This window comes from Pipra filicauda, unplaced genomic scaffold, assembly GCF_003945595.2.
Source record: "Pipra filicauda isolate LSUMZ 115617 unplaced genomic scaffold, ASM394559v2 scaffold2_size9829703_pilon, whole genome shotgun sequence".
Lineage (NCBI taxonomy): Eukaryota > Metazoa > Chordata > Aves > Passeriformes > Pipridae > Pipra > Pipra filicauda.
This window is the reverse complement of record NW_024104421.1, coordinates 3,286,582-3,305,094: the sequence shown is the minus strand read 5'-3', so window position 1 is coordinate 3,305,094 and position 18,513 is coordinate 3,286,582. Positions and strand designations below refer to the sequence as shown.

Genomic DNA, 18,513 nt, shown 5'->3' with positions numbered 1-18,513 from the left:
GCGGGCGGCCAGAGCTGCTCGCTGTGGCACAGGCAGACTGGGAATGTGGGGTGGCATCTGCTGCTGGGACAGGAAGCCATCCCCCATGGGAGAGAGCAGCTGCTGCCACCACCTCCTTGCCGGCTCCTGGCCACTGTGGCTAGCTTGGGGCTCTGCCCTGGCTCTGGCTCAGCTCCCCTATCCTGCTGTCTGCAGGGGCAGCCAGGCTGGGGTTGCTGCCTTTGCCAGCTTTTAAAGCAATACAGTGTCCCTCAGGGCCGGGCAGGAGGGGGTGACAGCATGCTCTGGCCCTGCTGCCAGGGGCTGAAGAAAGTCACTGCTGGCTGAAACTCAGAGGAGCAAGAGCAGCCTGGGGCTTTGGCTGGTGTGTGACTTATACTGTCAGCATACCCACTGTCATTGGTGTGGGGGCTTCCCCAGCAGCTCCCTGTCCCTTTTCCTGCCGCCTATGAGAGACCAACCCTTGGTGCAACGGTGGCCTCCAAGAAGGCTGGCAGCCTCCTGCCACTATCCCTGCAGTTTTTAGGAGGGCTGAGGAAGCACCCGTGCACATCCCTGTGCAACGCAGGCGCTGCTCCTCATAATGCTGGTGGGAAGGACAGCAGCAGCTGCCTGGCCCTGGAGGAGCCAAACAGGTATAAAGACAGGGCTTGGTGCCCAGCCCTTGCTTGCTGCCAGCAGGGGCCTGCCTGGGGAGAGGCAGGGTGCCAGGGCTCCCAAAATTTGAGGCAGCAGCAGCAAGCAAAGCAGGAAGAGCTGATGAAATTTCCTGCGGGGCCTGGGAGGTATTTACTGAAGAAACGTGCTTGGTGGCGTTCGAGTGGGGCCATTACCTTTGGCATCACGCGCTGATGAGGGGCCGCGTGGCTGCGGCTGAGGTCACGGGAGGCAATGACAGAGAGGTTTACCTGAGCCACAGAAGGTGTAAAGGCTCCTGTCAGGGGTAGGCAGAGGTGGTGTAGGGGAACCCGTAGCTGTGGCAGGGGCCTGGGAAACAGGGCAGCTCCCTAACGCCCAAGGGGGACAGGAGCAGCCACCGCCCTCAGCGAGGGCCTGGCTGGTGATGGAGTCATTCATCACATGGGAATTTGATGCTTCTTTCCCACTTAGCACAAAAGTGTGCTGCTTCAGGCTGCCCTCAGCCCCCTCCCCTACAAGCAGAGGCCTGAGAGAGCTCAGGGTTTCTGTTCTGACGGTGCCAGTGGGCTTTATCAGCTGAAAAAGGATCCTGGAAAATACTCTGTGGGGCCCGAGTTTGAGGTGTGCATAAAACCAAGGAAGACTGTGGTACTGATTCTTCACTATGGCAGAGATGGGCAACCTTAACCCACTTGGAGCATGCAGCTCCTCACTAGGACTGCTGCTATCCCCAGCCTGGGATGTGCCAGGCTCTTGCTAAGTATAAGCCAACTCAGGCCAGCCTGCTTTTGTGCCCGATCTCAACTGCAAACAGCTGCTGTAAATCCAGGGCTGATTTTCCTACTATTTTGTAGGGTGAAGTCATCCCTGTCTGGCCACACTTGAAGGTCTAGTCATGAGCCTGCTGTGTCCCAAGGCATGAGTCAAGGGAGGGCACGTGTGCGCAACACTGTGCAAGGTGTGTGCCCCTGCCTGCGGCTCGGACGCCCTCATTGCCCACCGCAGTGTTTGGGGGAGATCCAGGGTTACCTCAGCCTGCAGTGGGGTGTTTCTGAAGCCTGCAAGGAGTGCAATGAAGAGAATTCAGGTCCCTTCCCAGCTCCCTGTCCCCCTGCCTGCGAGGAAATTGGCTGCAGATTTAGGGCTTGTGAAGCCCCTGGTCCGTGCGGCAGCCAGATGTGGTTGGGTGGGTCTGATGGACACCCCTGGCTGCAGAGCACCACTTAGTGGGCTTTCTCCCCTCGAGTCTTGCCCTGACAGAATAAACCCTGATGCCTACAGTTTGTGTGCTTACAGGGATGGACAGGGTCTTGCAGGAGGGACAGCTGTGATTTATGTGCTGTACCAGGATGGCAGTGGGGTGCTGCTCAGCTGGAAGTAAGAGACGGCTCCTCTCACAGCTGCTCTGCTGCTGGTCAGATCCTCTGGTCTCAGCTCGTTGTTTGCTTTTGCTGACCTATTTTCATCTGCTGTGCCCAGCACATGGCTGAAGAAGTTGGGAGCTAGGGCAGCTGCTCTTCCTGAGGATTTTTCTCTCGCTGTAGGGTCATGAGTCACTATCTCTGTCAGAGCATGAAATGGAATTTGCTTAACCCCACGTTGGAGACCAGAAATGGGTAGGTTTGCTTATGGTCTGCTTTGCTGCCAAAAATAAAATAATAAAAGAAGCCGTTTGCCTTCCAAGGCTCAAACCATACCTAGGTGCAGCTCATCCCACTGTGGATCAGCAGCACTGTGGGAAGGGCTCTGTTTGCCTCCTAATAAACAGCTAACACAAACCTCATGTACAGAAGCAGGAGCCACTTCCCTCTGGAGACATGCCTGACCTTTAGTTGCCATCCTGTTTGACCCTGTGAGGGCTGGAGGAGGCTGCAGGGGCAGGTGGGTTGTGATCTGTGGCACCGGGGTCACACAGGCTGAGGTGAGTGCTTGGCATCCACTGCCTGGCCTGGCAGGGCCCATCTGAACTGGCCAGCCATGCCCACAGCCTGGCCCCTGCTGCTTGAGGGTGCACTGGGAAGCACCAGCAGCTTTGGGAACAGCACCTTTTCCTTTAGCCACGTGCACCCCAGCGCTGGAGCAGGGGAAGATGTCTGTCCTGCTGCCCACTGTGGTGTGCCATCGGGGTGAGTGACTCCACAGCCTGATTCCTGGTGTGTGCTTGAGTTTTAAGTCAGGGCAAACCTTTGCCCTTATTTCTCAGCTTAAGAAGTAATCCAGTTCTCACCCCTGTCCCATTCCCTCCACTTACAACCTATGCACAAACTCGCTGAGCCAACTAAACCAGGTGTACTTCACATCTTCACTCTCTCAGCGCAGGTATCTTTACAGGGCTCATATTTATTTTGGATTTATGCACCTGAAATCAAGCATGGTTCATATGCAGCGGGGCAATGTGTATTTATATATCCTCTTTAAGCTGAGTGGATATGGGACTGCTAATCCTTTCTGACAGGAAGGTCATCCTTGAGAGTGGTGCCCTGGGAGGGCAGGCACGTGGAGCTGGGGGAACTGTGCCAGCCGGCGGGGGATGCCCTGAGCCAGGGGCTCCTCCATCTGTGAACAGCTCCTGGTTCCTCGGCCTTGACAGCAGCCCCTTTTCCCTCTGTGCTGCCTTCATCTTCCTTGGCTGCTTCTGGCTCTGATAAGGTCACTGCATCTGAAGCCTGGAGACCATCTCCCTCTCCAGTTTTACTTCCAGTACTGCAGTCGTTCCTCTCTTTGCTGTAACACTGCCTCCAGCAAGGCAAAACCCCCACAGCAGGACCTCTGAGGTCCTGAAAAGTCTCCAGCAGGACCTGGTTGTGACTGATACTGTCCCCTTCATGTCAGGTGAGAGGGGTGACAAAGAGGGACAGCATCCATACTGTCCCTAGCACACCTGAGGTGTATTTGTGGGCTCCTGCTTGTGCAGGAAAGGGAACAGACCTGGCGTGAGGATAAAACCCTTTCCCAGAAAACTCCTCTTTGCAGCAGCTGCACGAGTCCAGCCCTGGTGGTGGTGGCTGTGGAAGTAGGTGGCCTGGTGGGCTTGGAGAGGAGCCCCACAGGTCCCCATGGCAGGCACATGTGCAGGACAGTGTTGTGGGCAGTGCTGCTCATCAGGCAGGGAGTGAGGAGGGTGTAGGCCCTTGTCCTGAAGGAGGTGGAAGCTTTCTGGGATGAGCCACTTGGTGCTCTGGGGGCCCGGAGTGGTGCAGGAGGCTCCCAAAGGGGCCCACCTGGCAGAGGAGGCCAGGGCAAGATTCTGCCTTGCTGGTCTACCAGCCTGCTCCCCTGGGGCCATCATGGCTTACCCATGGGTGGCTACAGATGGGGAGGGGGCAGAGCTCAAGGAGAGACCTTGTTTCATCTGTAGCCATAGGCTGTGGCATCCCCACCCCTGGTACATTCTCTGCCAGTGCTGGGACCCCCACCTCTCCTCAGAGTGACAGAGGGCTGTGGGTGCAGCCAGCGGGTTCACAGTGTGCTGCATGGCCAGAGGCTCTTCTTCCTATAGCTCCAGCAAAAAACAGCAGCACAGTGATCAGGAGCACTTCCTGGCGCCCCTGTGGCAAGTCCCTGATGGCCAGGCCACTGCAGCTGAGTCCTGCCACCCACACCCTGTCCCCACAGGTTTCTGGGGTGTAGTGTAGGGCTGCGATTACCACCAAACATGCTGAAGCTGTAGTATCTATTTAGAATATGCCATATATTTGTTTTTAATGAGATGGTATGGAGCAGTTCATACAAAAAAAAAAAAAAAGAAACATGGGTGCTCCCCACCCGTTGTCCATAAAGCTCTGTAAGAAATGGCCCATGCCCAGTAGCCAGGAATGCCAGGCTCAGAGCAGGGAACACCCAAGGGCAGCTGCAGTGAGCAGGGCAGTGCTGCTCCGAGGGGAAAAGTGCCTGTTTCGTAGCTGCTTCTGCAGTGAAGACAGCAGGTAGCAGGAAACATACCTTCTCTTTTGGTGGGTCATACAAAACCCCTTTCCCAGAGGTAAGTCCACATCTAGACAAGAATCTGGATGCTGTTCTAGCAGTGTTAGGAGGGTTCTCCTTGGCAGAGCTGGCATAGCTGTAGCTAACTAGTCAAGCTGTGCTACCTCCCATTGTCCAGCTGCATGTTAAGTTGGTGCAGTTCAGGTCAGGCGCTGTGTCCTACCCCCAGGGTCACGGCTGAGGACCACCCCCAAGACCAGGAGATGCTGCCTCTCTGCTGGGAACCACTAAGGGCCCTGTTCTGGCAGGGCTGTGCCTGGGCTGCTCCAGACCCGGATGCTCAAAGTCCTGGCGGCTCCCACTGAGGGACAGGCAGACACTGTCCACTGCTCCTCCTGCTCTCCTAAGTCCAGATCTGCCCCTCTGGGCCCTCTGCCCCCTGTACCCCAAGTGGCTCCGTGGGAGTCAGGTGAAATGTTGGCCATGCTGATGACCTCGGCCTTCCCGAGGGCTGGGAGGAGCCGCTCGGGAGGTGCCGTGCCAGGATCTGACCCCGCTGGTTCTCGCACCGGCCTTTTGCTGACAGGTTTTCAAGGAGGGAGCAGCTTCCACCGTGCTCACCGTGATGGACCTTGCGGTGAAGGACACACCAGGGAGTCGCAGCGGGTGTCCCAGAGGGGGTTGCATTCCCATCTCCTCCCCTCCCATCGCTCTGGCCGGCGGCAGCTCCGTCCCCCCGGGTCTGTGCCGTGTAAGGTGCGTGGCAGGCGGGGTCACCGCAGGAGCAGCACAAGCGGCAGGAGCAGCAGCGTCGGTGAGACGGAGATCTCAGCAGCGCCACCACAGTCTTGGGCGTTTTCCTGGGAGATGGGAGAGAAGGGGTCAGCCTGCTCACTGCCAGGGTGGCTGCCGGTGGAGGGAAAGGATCCCACCCGTCACCTTTGGAAAGGGGAGCAATGCCTGTGGCCAAAAGGAAAGAGGCAAAGGAAGGGACTGGTTTGAGCAGCCGCCTGCAAGCTTGCACTTGCCTCCTCGGCTCCTAGCGGTGGGGGAGCTTGCTCCTGACCCTCTGGTGTCTGAGCTCAAGCCCTTCCCAGGTGGTATTAATGCGTGAGGGTCCTCCTGCTAGGAAGCCCCTCGGGGATTCACATGGCTGTGTCCGGGTCCAGCCAGCAGGATGGGCACGTGATACACCCGATGCGAGGGTGCAGGAGGAGACATTTGTGCATGGGTAACAGGCATGCCCACGGTGAAATTCAGCTGTGTGCCCTCCCTCCCTCTCTCCCACGCTACCCCGGGGTACCTCAGGGTGGAATGCATGGCAGGTGTCCGGCCGCCGTCGCAGCTTCTGGGACCGCATCCGTTCACACTTCACTGAAGCGTTATGTGCGAGGCTGTTAAGGACAATGGCAGCAGCAGGCAGGGAAAAAGGGGATGAACACAGCACAGAGACACAGGGCTCGGATGCAAGTTTGTACAGGTGTAACTGCACGACCTGAGAGACAGAGAGGGAGGTCAAGGGAAGGGCAGGTCACCCTGCATAGGCTGGAGATTTTTCCAAGCTGTCCCACAAGTCGGGTTGTACCCTCTACCCCCACAGCAATTGCACCAGAAGCACATTTTCCACCCTAGCAAATATGAAGATGAAGGGGCCTGTGGAGCTGTGCATCCCTGCTGGGTGTGGAAGGATATATTTGACCTCTTTTGGGTCCATTGGGACAGGTGGGAAGATGCTGCAATCACAGACGGCATCCGTGACGAGGAGCAGGAGGTTACTGCTGACGATCTGCTGTGCCACAAACATCCTGCAAGAGAAGAACAGATAAAGAAAGCACATCCTTCCAGCTACAACACCAGAGCTGCATTGCCTGAATCACAGCAAAGAAAACAGAGATCATCAGAAAAAGGATGTCAGTCATGGAAGGCAGGAGAGACCCAGGGAGCAGATGTACACGGGGGGGAAGTGGCGCTGGCACACCCTTTTGGCTTCAGAAAACTCTGAACTGGCTCACATTTACAACTCCGTGCTAGGCACAAAAGCCAAAATCGAACCCAAAACCCAACCAACCAACCAAACCCAACACAAGATGGGGCAGCACATCACAGCAGATGACATTGAGAAAGCCTGTTTTCGTCTGGAGGTACGTCAGTGCCCATTTAACATACATTTATGTGTATGCTCATACTATGCAAGGATGTCTGTTATTATGTGGTCCTGCGAGGAACAGTGCTTTGCTAAATTTCATGTCAGTGGAGAGAGACATAGAGGATCCCAGCAGCACCCTACGTTACATGGGTGTGATGAGATCGACCGACCGATGCTCGAAAATCTCACGGCTTCGCTTTGCGGCCACAGTTTCGCCTGCCCCTTCCCCTCCCTGTCGGACAAGCAGGCTGTGGCTTGCGGTGACGAGCACAGGCACGTGCCTGTGGTGATGTCTCTGGATGGAAGCGTTTGCCCGAGGACGTGCACGTGAGGGCTGAGCGGGCAGGCAGTGCAGGCATTGAGTGGGCAGGGCAGGACGAGGGCAGGACATGTTTTGGCTGAGTGCAGGGTTTTCTGCATGAGTGCTGTGCACGTGGGGGTGTGTGGGCAGCTCGGATCTGCCTCTGTGCTCACGAGGCTGCATGTGCCTGTGACTGAGGGTCTGTGCACCGGCACGTGCACATCAGTCACAGGGGGTGCGTGTCCAAGCATACAGATGCCACCGCAAGGTGCTGTACATGTCTGGGCACCTCGGCAACCTGCCCAATGCCTTGCAGCCATCATGTATCATTCACCAGCACGGAGGCTGCAGCCACCCAAAGCAAGGCTGAGCTGCCCACGCTGCCATCCCCCTCTGCCTGCTGGCAGGGAGCTGGCAAGCTGTCCTGGAGCTGCTGGGCACAGGGAAGGCTGGGGATGTCGGGCTCAGTGTGCCTGCACTGGTGGCAGGGCTACAGTGGCTCTGTACACTCCCAGTCCTGCTGAACACCGCTCGGCCAAGGGAGAGGGCTTCTGGATTACAAATACAGGTTTGTGAGGATGTGCCCACTCCACTGTCCAACCTGGCTGCACTGGAGGAGCACCCTGTCTCCCTGGTTTGCTTGTCTGGTACCTTGTCTTGCTGCCCTCTAGCCTCTGGGGATCTCTGTGTTCCCTTTCAGAGGTGTTGAAGGTTGCACACTGCAGCTGACCATTTCATTAGTGGCTTTTTCACTAATGACTGCTTTGGGAGCTTTGACAAGCAGGCTTTAACAAATTCAGTAACCAGGACAGAGATGCTCCATGCACTAATCTGCAAGCCAACTTCTTCCCCAGTACAGAACACCCAGCCTACCATCACTCCACAAGGAACTACCTGGGCTTGTGGAACGGGATCAGGAAGGCCTGCATGCCTGAGCTAATGCTTCACAGAGCCTGTGACAGGGTGTGTGTCTCTCCCAAACACCTGCACGAAAGATGCACAAGAGATGCACCTGGGATCCAAGGGCTGTAACCACACCTGTAATTACAAAGGAGCTGAGCAGGATGCTGTGAAGGACAGGATGCAGCACCTGCTGCTGTGACGCTGGTGAGGTGCTACCTCCAGCAAGGAGGGGTCAGTCCCAGGCTGTGTTGGTGCAGAGATCTGTGCAGCAAGACCTTAACAGGCCAATTTAGGGCAGTCAGCTCCTCTGGATCTGCCCAGAGCTTAATGCCCCTACACAATACCTTGTTGTCACCAAATCTGCAATCTCTTCTGAAACAATGTTTGGCAAAGCCTGGTTTTCCTACAGTCATGCTGACTAGCACAGGCTGTTTTCCTAACCTTTAAGTCTTTCCTGCAGTTGATCCAAGACTGAAGTCAGACCAGGTAGGATTTTTAGTTTTTTTTAATGGGAATTCCAGTCAGATCTGTTTGGATGCCTCATGTTAGGAAAAGCTGGACCAGTGGAAATTCATCTTTCTGCCACCTTTCCACACGTGATTGCTGATGGCACTATGGAGCCACTGAAAACAGCCTTTTTCCACAAAGACTTTTCTATCTAACTTTGTACTCTTCCTTCTCTTAAAGTGAAAATGGAAAATAAAACAGTGGACCCTTATTTTCATTTCTTTCAGTTTCACGCTTCCTTTTTTTCCCCATCCCTGCTTTTTTTTGTTTGTTTGTTTCTGTAGAAAAACAGAAAAAGGGTAAAAGGAAAAAAAAAAAAGGAAAAGGAAAGCCGAAAGCATTGCAAAAAGGAAAATTTTCTAAGAAAATCTTTGCCAGAAGCATGAGAAAACAGAAAAAATTCCTTTCTGAAACCTGTGGAATGGAAAGATATATATATATATTTGAATGCTCTTTTCTTCGTTCTACAGCTACCTCTGCTTATTAACAGATGGTTTTAAATTTTTGTCTCTTTTATCAAGAACAAATAACCTGGTCTCTTCATCTCCTCCCTGTCCAGCACAGCTGTTTAGCTCTGCTCTGCAGCCACAGCTGGAGATACCGTGGTGGCCGCGCCATGGGCAAAGCAGCAGGTGACTCTTCTCAGGTTGCTGTCATCACCAAGGGGCCCTTTGACAAGGCTTGTGTGCCATCCCCCTGGGGGACCCCCCCAAATGAAAGGGAAGCTGCAGTTCTTACTTTTGGCAGTCTCCACACTCAATCAGCCCGTTGGTCTCCTTGATGGCCGGCTCGTACACGAAAACGGGGTACTCGGTGTCACAGGGCTGCAACATATCGTGTTTCTTGTGCTTGTGAGCTGCGAGGGCAAGGAGACAAGGTGAGATGGGTGAAGGGCAGAGCATCACACAGGAGCTGCCTGCACTGAGATGGAAGCATTTAAAACTGGTGACACAGGTTGGAGGAGCAGCCCTGCATGCCTGCTACCCCCTCAAGAGTGGCAAAGGGCAGGTGCCTACCAGAGAATAATGGGAAGGAGGTGCTGCACAAAGCAGCCAGGCAGTGATCCCTGCTCCCACTAGGTGGTGTGGGAAAACCAGTCTATGTGAGAAATGCGCACAGTATTGCCACTTGCCTTCCCCCAGCAAGCCCAGACCCTGCTATGCCCAAGCCACAGCTGTGGGACCGCAGTGGCCACAGCACCCCAGGGACTCCCTGCCCGGTAGGAAGGGTCATTTGAGCACTGGTACCCTTCTGTTCAAAGGAGCAGTGGGGTCTGACTGAACCAGCAGCATTAATGAAGTCCCTCCTGCCTAACCCAGCCCTGGTTCACTTTTTTAAACATTGAAACCTGTGACTGGGCTGGTCTCAGTGCCTGTGCCAAGGGATCTGCCCCTGCGGGAACCCTGTGTGTCCACGGTGGGATTCATCAACTGCTGATCCCTCCTGAGCCCTCTGATGCTTCTGAGCGAGCCCACAGCAGGAAATTTGAGGGGTTGAATATTTGTCACACTAAGAAACCATGGCCAGCAAACAGATCTGACCTGAGACCACAGGAAAGCAGATGATGGCTCTCAAGGACCAGCAGAGACCCAGCTCAGACACAGCAGCGGCTCCTGGAGGGAGCCATCCACCGCAGAGGCAGGGAGCAGCTGCTCCATCACTCATCAGTCACACTCTGTGGGACTTCCAAACTAATTTGGGGATGAGGGGGAGCTGGACTGCCTTATTAAGCCTCCCTCGAGAAGCAAGAGCGTTCTTTCTAGGAGTTCAGCAAAATCTGTCTTGCCTGAAACTGCCGCCTTGGGCCCTTCTGGCAATTATTTTCTGCAGTTGGAGGTAGCAAAGCCAGCTCCTGCCTCTGCAGGACACAGGGGAATGCTGCCGATGGAAACGCCGAGCTTTGTTGCTAGGGCAGAGGTGGCTGCAGCTCAGCCAACAGCACGTATGAGAAATGGTTTCTACATCAGCTTCGGGTCTGAGCACAAAGCCTCACTTCGCAGCCCCCCTCGCACACAACAGCCACAGGCAGCCCTGCCGGGGGGGTGGGGACCAGCAGGGAAGAGGGTCCTTCGGATGGGGAGGGCGCCCACTTTACCCCGTGCAGCAGAAGCGCCGGAGATTTATAGAAAAATGCAGCATCACGGGTTTTAATCAGCAAATGTATGTTAAGAAGGCACCAAGAGGGCACCATGATTCCGATGGGTAATTTGCATCACTGTAGAACCCTCGCTGAGAGCAATGGTCTCCTTTCCCCCCCCCCACCCGATGCTGCCAGAGCACGCAGACAGCAGCAGGCACCACCCGGTGGAGCTTGCCGTCTAAACAATGTGGATTAAATGAGAGGGAGAAAAAATGGATGATTTTCTCTGATTTTTCTCTCAGGAACTCCAGCCCAATTTCCCCTCTAATGCCCTTCCCGGGTGAATATAATGGGTACTCAAGCCCTTCCCTGCAGTACAGAGTCCTTGGTAGGTTTTTTTGTGCTTTTCTTCTGAACTCTCGAAAAACAGTGCTCATGAGGCAGCCCCTTAAAATCCTCCCAGACTGTGGGACCCACCTGTCGGTCTCATGGTTAGGTTAATTTTGCACAGATCCAAAAGCACAGAGAGCACGATTTCAGCATGGTGCCTTGTTTTGTATTCACCTTGGATTTACATTGAATTAATCAACTAAACTCCTCATTTCAGGGGCTGGCAGCACCTCTGCCATCAGCCAGGAGCTGCCTGGCTGTGCTCTGCCACCATTTGCTGTCCCTCTGTGAGAACCCCACACCGCAGAAGCACAGAAAAGCCCCTCCCGTTTTTTGCTAATGGAGAATGCCTCTGTTACAAGGAAAAAGTAGTCCTGAGGAGATTTGGGATGAGCAGAAGAAGACCCTGTTCCTGAGGTGAATTTCAAAGGCTTAGACATTTCTGATGGAACATGCAAAATATCAGTGTTTGTGTTGTAAGGAGAGAAGCTGCAAATGCTTTCTAGCTCAGACCACCTCCAGGACTGGTAACTATTCTGGCCAGTAAAGTCCCTAAAATAAGACCAAAGGAGTGTGAGGAACAGAGTGGGAACCCTTTCAGCCCTAATTCACTGTAATTGAGGCCAGGAAAGCAGCTCCAAACCCTGGAACAGGTGGCCAGGCTAGTCTGGACTGGGAACAGACCTTCTCAAGGACATGCTTGTGGCAAGGCCACACACTGGTCTTTCAGCCACAAACCATCGAAGTCCTGTTGTGTTACCCCGGATTTGCAGCACTGTCACTGCAGCCCAGCTGTTGGCAATGGACTGTGCCATTCTTGCTCAGAAGAGTTGCTGTGATGACCGCAAAGGTGACCTGATAAAGTTGGGGCAAACTGCTAGCAGGAATTTAGAGTATTGCTCATGTCAGGAGTGGCAAAGGCTCCTGACATAACAGGGATTTCATCCAGGACCTCAGTTTTCCCCTGTCCCTGGTAAAGAATGACATCCTTCTCTAGCTCCAGCTTCCTGTTATAATATCATCAAAGCAGATGGAGCTACAGTAATATAAAATACAGTGGTGTGAAGGACGGGGTGGAGGGAGGGGGTGAAAGAGACTGTCGTCTTGGAAAATACAGAATGGAAGTCAATCTCAGGCCTCCCAGCCTCAACCAGCGATGAATGAGGGCTGTCATGCTGGTCTTGGTGAGCTTGGAGAGCAGCCTTGGGCCTCAATGGGAATTAAAGAGACTGCATGTCCATACCTGGACAGCACTGTTTGCTGGCCTGACCTGCACACATGGGCAAGAGCTCTGGACACAGGACTAGAGAGCCAACACTTGGTCATTAATTTGGGGTTGAACTACGCCGTGGTGGCACCCACAGGAGCAGCGTGTGCAGTGGGAAGTGCACCAGGTTTGGTTCCTTCAGAGGCACTTTTGCCACTGGCATTATGGGCTGTGTCAGTCTCAGAAGGGGCATTTCTGGTTGAGTCTTTCATGACCCTTTGCAATTCGAGCTGCTCTGGGTTAACTTCATCGTGTGCACCAAGCTGTATTTTTAAACTCTGCTAAATATTGAGAAGTGCCCGGCACAGACAATCTTTACTCAGATTTTTTTGGCACAAGCTGAATGAAAAGAAGCCACTTTAAAATCTCCTAACTTCTGCACAGAGACAAGACCCATGACAGAGATTATACTTAAGCCTACTGCCACTTAATTCTCTTGGAAGCAATGCAGTTGCAGCAGTACTGAGAAGTTCAGAGAAGCCCAGTAGCATGTACATCATCAGCAAAACGCTTGGGCTGAGCCTCTCAATGCACATGCTGGACATCAAAATGCTATCAGCCCCCTGAGAGTCTGGTGGTCAGGGATTAGTAAACAGCCAGCGGAGCTGATAACATATTGCAAACTTTATAGCAAAGAGCGAGTTAATTCCAGGCTGTTGTTGCTACCATCTGCACTTCCAGAAAGCCTTTGTCAGACATTTGGCAACCAATCCTTCTGAGCAGCAAAGGCAGCTGCCGTGCCTTGTTATGAACTATAGAGCCCAGATTGTGAACTCTTTCCCACCAGCATAAATCACGCGCCCGAGAGTCAGTGGATTTACTCTGGGACACGAGACAAAATCTGCCACTTAGTTACCAATATAAAACACAGAATTTGATCAATTATCTTGTAAAATATCCTCTGTGTACATTACCATGCAGTAAAAAAAGGAAAGTTTTATGTTTACAGAATTCTAGAAATAGTCCTTTCTAGGCTGCATGCCTTGGCTGGAAGTATTTTTGGCCTAATTAAAAGCTTTCAAACCTGGTGATGTTCATAAAAGCAGAAGCCCTTACAAACGCAGAAAGAAATTAAGATGCTGAGAGCAGTGAAAAATCTATGGCAGCAAACATGTCTTCTCACCCCCTCTGAAAAGCAGATTTGTATGATGAGTGCAGTCTGAATATATCATGCCCATTTTCCGACAGCAAGTCTCACCTTCCCAGGAAACAAGAGAACTTGGGAAGCAGAAATAGGCTCAGTGCTGCAGAGCCAGAGGTACCCAGTCAGGCAAGGGTGAGCATTAGAACCCTGATCATTAATTCCCCTGCACATAACCCGGAAAAAATGTGTGCTCAATTTCTCTCTCACAAAATGTCTCCTTCGCTTCATATTTTTTGCATACACCAGCCTTGGCATGCAGTCAAGAAAATGTTAACAACTCTGGCAAAAATCTACAGCCCCTTCTTAACAACATGTGCAATCCATTTCTTCCAGCCCCAATAGTATTCTTCCACCCTGCTACTCCCACACACACATGGACACTCATTTTTTTATCTGTAGACACCCTCTCCTCTTCCTCTTCTTCATACAGTAAAATGCATTCCAACTGTCTCTATTTCTCTATCTCTGTCTCACACATACGTCTTGCTGGGCAGAGAGCAAATCAGCAAATACAAGCTAGATATGGAATCAGGGAGATACAAACACAGCCACAGTCTGGACTCCGTCTTGGAGGAATTTCTAACTCGCCTGTAGGAGCGGATTTATGAGCTAGAGCATATACTTATCAGCTGAACTGCTTGAAAGTAGTTTTGCATTATCCTGGAGCTGGGCTGGGATTTATCAGAAGGACCTAAGCCATGGGGTGTGGAAAAGAAGACTTAAGTTGCTTCTTAATAACTGATGTCTACGAGATTCGTATAGTTTTTCCTGCAAGAAGGCGTGGGTTGGTCTTTGGTTTTGGGATAAAAACTGAAACAGGATGGGCCTGCTGGGAACCAAGGTGAAGGACATGCCATAGTACACAGGCTATGGGCCCAGCTATGCTGTAGTAATGAGTGATGATGTTGCCTGTGATTGTAGTCCCTGAGGAGGCTTGTGTGTTCCTTCTTTTATCAACTTCTCAGTGACAGACCTTCAATCACCAGCTCAGCCAGCTAAACGAGCAACAGCTTCTCTTGCTTCTTTGCAGAGCAGGGAAATAGAGCCAGGCACTGCCTTGTCCCTGTCACACCTTTCTGCAAGTTCCCCACTGTCCAAAAGGTGGAAAAAAATTTTTCCTAGCCTGGAATTTCTAGTTAATTCTCTTTTTTTTCGCTGTTAAGTGGTTCTACTTACAATGATGGAAGACAGCCTTGGCTGGAGAAGCGCCGTGACACGCAGACACACAGTGACGATGGAGCCACGTGACAGTTTCACATGATGGCAGCACAATGAACACATGGATTCACACACAGCAGTCATGGAGGTGATGTGGGAAAGAGATGAAGAAAGCACAAAAGGAAATGGTGATGAGCAGGGCAGCAGTGAGAACCCCCTCCCTTTTTCCTCACATCTCCTCGAGCAAAGACTAAATCCAACGGCAGCCACCGAGCAGCCACAGCAGCTCAGTGCAGGAACACCAGGTCAGTCTGTCCTCCAGAAGGAGCAGTCTCTCCTGCCCTGGCACGAGCACTGCACTTGCTCATCTGACTCCTCCTCACTGATTTTGGCATGGGGCCCCTCCTGTTATCCTGATGGCAGCAGCCAGGGCCACTTAGAGGATAGCTGCAGCTTCTACTGCCATCTCTTTGGAGAAAGAGAGTGGGACCTAAACAGTACCCGGACATAGGCCTTGTCTTCTGAGCAGAAGGGAAATTTGCTTTCTAAAAATGACTGTTTCCCCATTACACCAGGAGAGTTCAGTGCAGAAGACTCAGCTCCACAGTTAGCATGGAAGGTACCGCTGTCTCACTAAAATAGTGATCAATAATTCATGAGAATGCAACAACAGCCCTTACAGGGCTGCACAGAGCAACCTCACCTTTTCCTTGGAGTTTCCTCAGTGCCATCAACATCACCCCCTGCCTGCAGGGCTAGGGATGGGACCACGGAGATTCCCAGGATGTTTCTAGCAGGCAGCACTACAGCTGCAGGACAGATCACTGGATTTCAAACCAGACATACCCCTCTGCTGCACTCAGCTGCTGTGCAATACCATGTGCCATCATCTTCTCTCTTCCAGAGCAGGTCCAGTGGGTAAGTGAAGACCCTCAATGTGTTATTGAACTGTAAGGTTTCTGTCTAGCTTCCTGAAACCCCTGTTAGGCTCTGGAGAACCTCCTGCTCCAGCCCTGCTCTGTCCTGTCCTGTTGGAGACCGGAAGGGAGTCTTTCCAACTGAAGTGCTTTGCAGTGGATGGCCTCTCTCATCCCACTGCACTCAGGGTAGGAGTCCTCAGAGAGAAGCACCTCCCACCTCCTCAGCAAGTAATCCTGAGGAAAGCAAGCTCTGAGCAGCACACACCTCACTCTGACCGCTCTGGTGCTGTGGCAGCCTGAAATGGGGGTGGAAATGGGGGGAGATGTGGTGGTGGTAGGATCTGGAAGCTGGATTACAGTGTCCATGGAAGAAGAGGTGTGGGGCACATGGCAGGCTCCTTGCACAAGGCCAGGCTTCCCCATACAGTTTCTTCTGTCACCCGTGGCTGTAACACTCACGTGCTGTGGGGTGGCTGGACTCTTGTGTACTCACCATCTGCCAAGTTGTTTGAGTGCCAGAAGCTACTCATGTTAAACTCCAAAAGGAAGCTGTCAAAAGAGCAAGAACAGAGGATGCTTTTTCAGCAGCCTGGAAGGATGCAGGTGTCAGGGAGATGGCCCTGTCGCCCGGCAAGTATCAGTTCTAAAATGTTTACTGCAAATTTGCTGGCAGTGGAAGTCTGATTTTTTTTTTCATTTTTTTTCCTCTCCATATGATAGAGTGTAACTCTGTATCGTGGGATCTGTACCGTGGAAGATGGGAATGGGCTTTTTCCCGAGGTATATACAGTGTGAGGGGCTCGCCAGTGAAGGAAGGAATGAGTACAGCAACCCCTGAGGCTGGGAGGGAATTCAGTCCCTGTGGGCCCCACCTGAGGAGCAGGCATGGATGGCCATCAGAAGGCTATACTCTGTCTACTTGAAGGTAACTACATGCCACTTTGAATTATTCTGCACCAATAGGCAGAGCTGTATCTTTTCCTTCCCTTTTGCACACCCAGCAAGCTGAGCAGTAGCACTTTCATCCTAATTTGAGCTTGAACTCTGATTCACCCCAGAAGTTTGAGGGGAACCCAAATCTAGGGGACAGCCTTCCCTCTCTTCTCCCTGGCCTGTCACTCAGAGCTGAGCTCCCTGGCTTGCTTCCTTCAGCCTTCTCCCCCCATGAAAGGAAGGTGTGCATTTGCTCAGCACGGGCAAAGGAGACAGGCAAGAGGACTCGGCATCAAGGATCTGCACAGGGCCCCAGGAGACCCAAGTCCTATTTCTGACTCAGGCACTTTGTACTGAGTGACTTCAGGTAAATCCCAGACCCACTTTGGGCCTCTGCCTCTCAAAATGGGAATAGTAATAGCTTTCTGTCTCCCAGGAGCAAGGCTGAGCTGAATGTCAGGAGAAGGCTGACAGCAATGCCCTATGCAGGGGCCTCCTCTTGCAGCTTTCTCAGCTCTTGACCCCGTTGCTCTGAGCCTCCCAAACACCCGCATCTTTTGGTACTCACATGAGGAAATCACTTATCAGCCATTTCACTGCAGCTAGAAAGGCATAAATTGGCTGGAGAACAAAAGAAGAAATGAGAAATACCATAAGGACCTGGTCAGAGAATTTATAATTGTTATGCAGGACCCCACATTTCAGACCAATTCCCTCCACTGACCAGAGCTCTTGAAGACAGGCTGGAAATTCAAGGTCTGGGCATCACTGGAAAATGTTCAAAATGTTTTGATGTAAAAAGCCAGCAGAGCTGCCTTGCTACTAATAATATCTTCTCACCCCCTCCCCATCAGGGTCAGGGAGTTTATCATAAATGTATGAAGGACTTTGAAGATGTAATTGCTTGATGATTTCTCTCCAGTATGGATGACCTTCAGAGCTCAGAGCAGGAGAGAAACATAGCTAAATGGGACACCACCAGTTTAGGATGCTTTATGTTCTGATAGCAAGTGGTGTTTCTGGGACAAGCCCAGGATTTAGTATTATCTTCCATTGATTGATTATGCTTAACTGTGCTTTCATCCAGCTTTTCCTCAAGATGGCATGACTTCTATCATCTTCCTGCTTTTCAGCTACAAATTGGAAATCCAGCATTATCCCAGGGACAATTCATCTGCAGAGGATCCTGCTGCTTCTTTTCTTCATGGTAACCATGTCTAATTTTCATCTGTCTCTCTCATAATCATGCCCGTGTCCTCAAACCCAAAACAGATGCAGTAGTCACAGGACACAAGATAATGTTCCATTATGCTAACTGACTTATCTTCAGCCAAAATAAGTCAGCAAATAGTAAAATGTAGAGATTATTGGGAATTCGACCGATTCTTATGTGTGAATATAAAAAACAGACTTTTCTTGATTTTTTCCTTTTCAAGGGTTTTGCTAAGAGGGGGAGATGAGAGATGAAGGCTGAATGCTCACCTTTGTATTCTCTTCCCAGTTCACTTTGGTTTTGACAGCTCATATTTTGTGACAGTAATCAAAATTGGAGGATACGATCAAGCAAATATTTTCACTACAATCACAATATTTTATCTAGCTTAAGTATAGCCACTCCAAAACAGACTTACTGTTAAAAATGTAACATGTTGTTAAAAGTGTTAAAATCCCTGTTTAGGGTTGTGCCAACTAGTTTAAAGTGGCCTAAGGGTTGAGTAATTACTTTGTTCTGCCTGTTTGAGGCCACGTTAGGAAGGTAGAGTGGGATTAGATTCTTGGTTTGTATCAGCCTAAAGAGAGGTTGCATTTGGGTACTGGTAAAACTCTTCCCTCTGTTGGTTTGTTCCCTGGGCTATCACCACTCTGTCTATTGCTCCAACTCCACTCATACTTCCCCAAATGACTGTCCGTTTTCTCCCAGATGTTCCCTGACAGAGCAACCCTCCTTTATGAGCTGCTGAGTAAAACCATGCCCTGTAAAAGGATTCCTGTTCATTTCAGCTGCTAGCTGATTCCTTGGCTTTTAGGGGAAGCCTGCCATAGTTTAGTTCATGTCCTCTCCCTGAACCTTCCAATTTTCAGTGAGATCCTATATGCCAATAGAAATCCACATTGGAAACCACAGCCAGAGGCCACCGCTGCCTCAGAGACCTGCCTTAGATGAGTTTGGACATTCCCACCGCTTGAAAGCAAACCTCTAC

The 18,513-nt window shown here is 51.7% G+C and overlaps 1 protein-coding gene across 1 annotated transcript in view; it reads right to left on the bottom strand.

Moving 5' to 3' along the window:
- Positions 1–4,418: 4,418 nt before the first annotated feature.
- CACNA2D4 (calcium voltage-gated channel auxiliary subunit alpha2delta 4) overlaps positions 4,419–18,513 on the bottom strand; it is a 128,640-nt gene continuing 114,545 nt past the window's right edge. The window contains exons 33-39 of the mRNA XM_039383152.1: positions 16,881–16,933; positions 15,873–15,928; positions 14,478–14,498; positions 9,159–9,276; positions 6,256–6,368; positions 5,867–5,949; positions 4,419–5,423 (exon numbers count right to left, since the gene is read on the bottom strand). Of these exons, the coding sequence (XP_039239086.1) occupies positions 5,337–5,423; positions 5,867–5,949; positions 6,256–6,368; positions 9,159–9,276; positions 14,478–14,498; positions 15,873–15,928; positions 16,881–16,933 (531 nt within the window). The 3' untranslated portion in view covers positions 4,419–5,336. The remainder of the gene's footprint in view (positions 5,424–5,866; positions 5,950–6,255; positions 6,369–9,158; positions 9,277–14,477; positions 14,499–15,872; positions 15,929–16,880; positions 16,934–18,513) is intronic.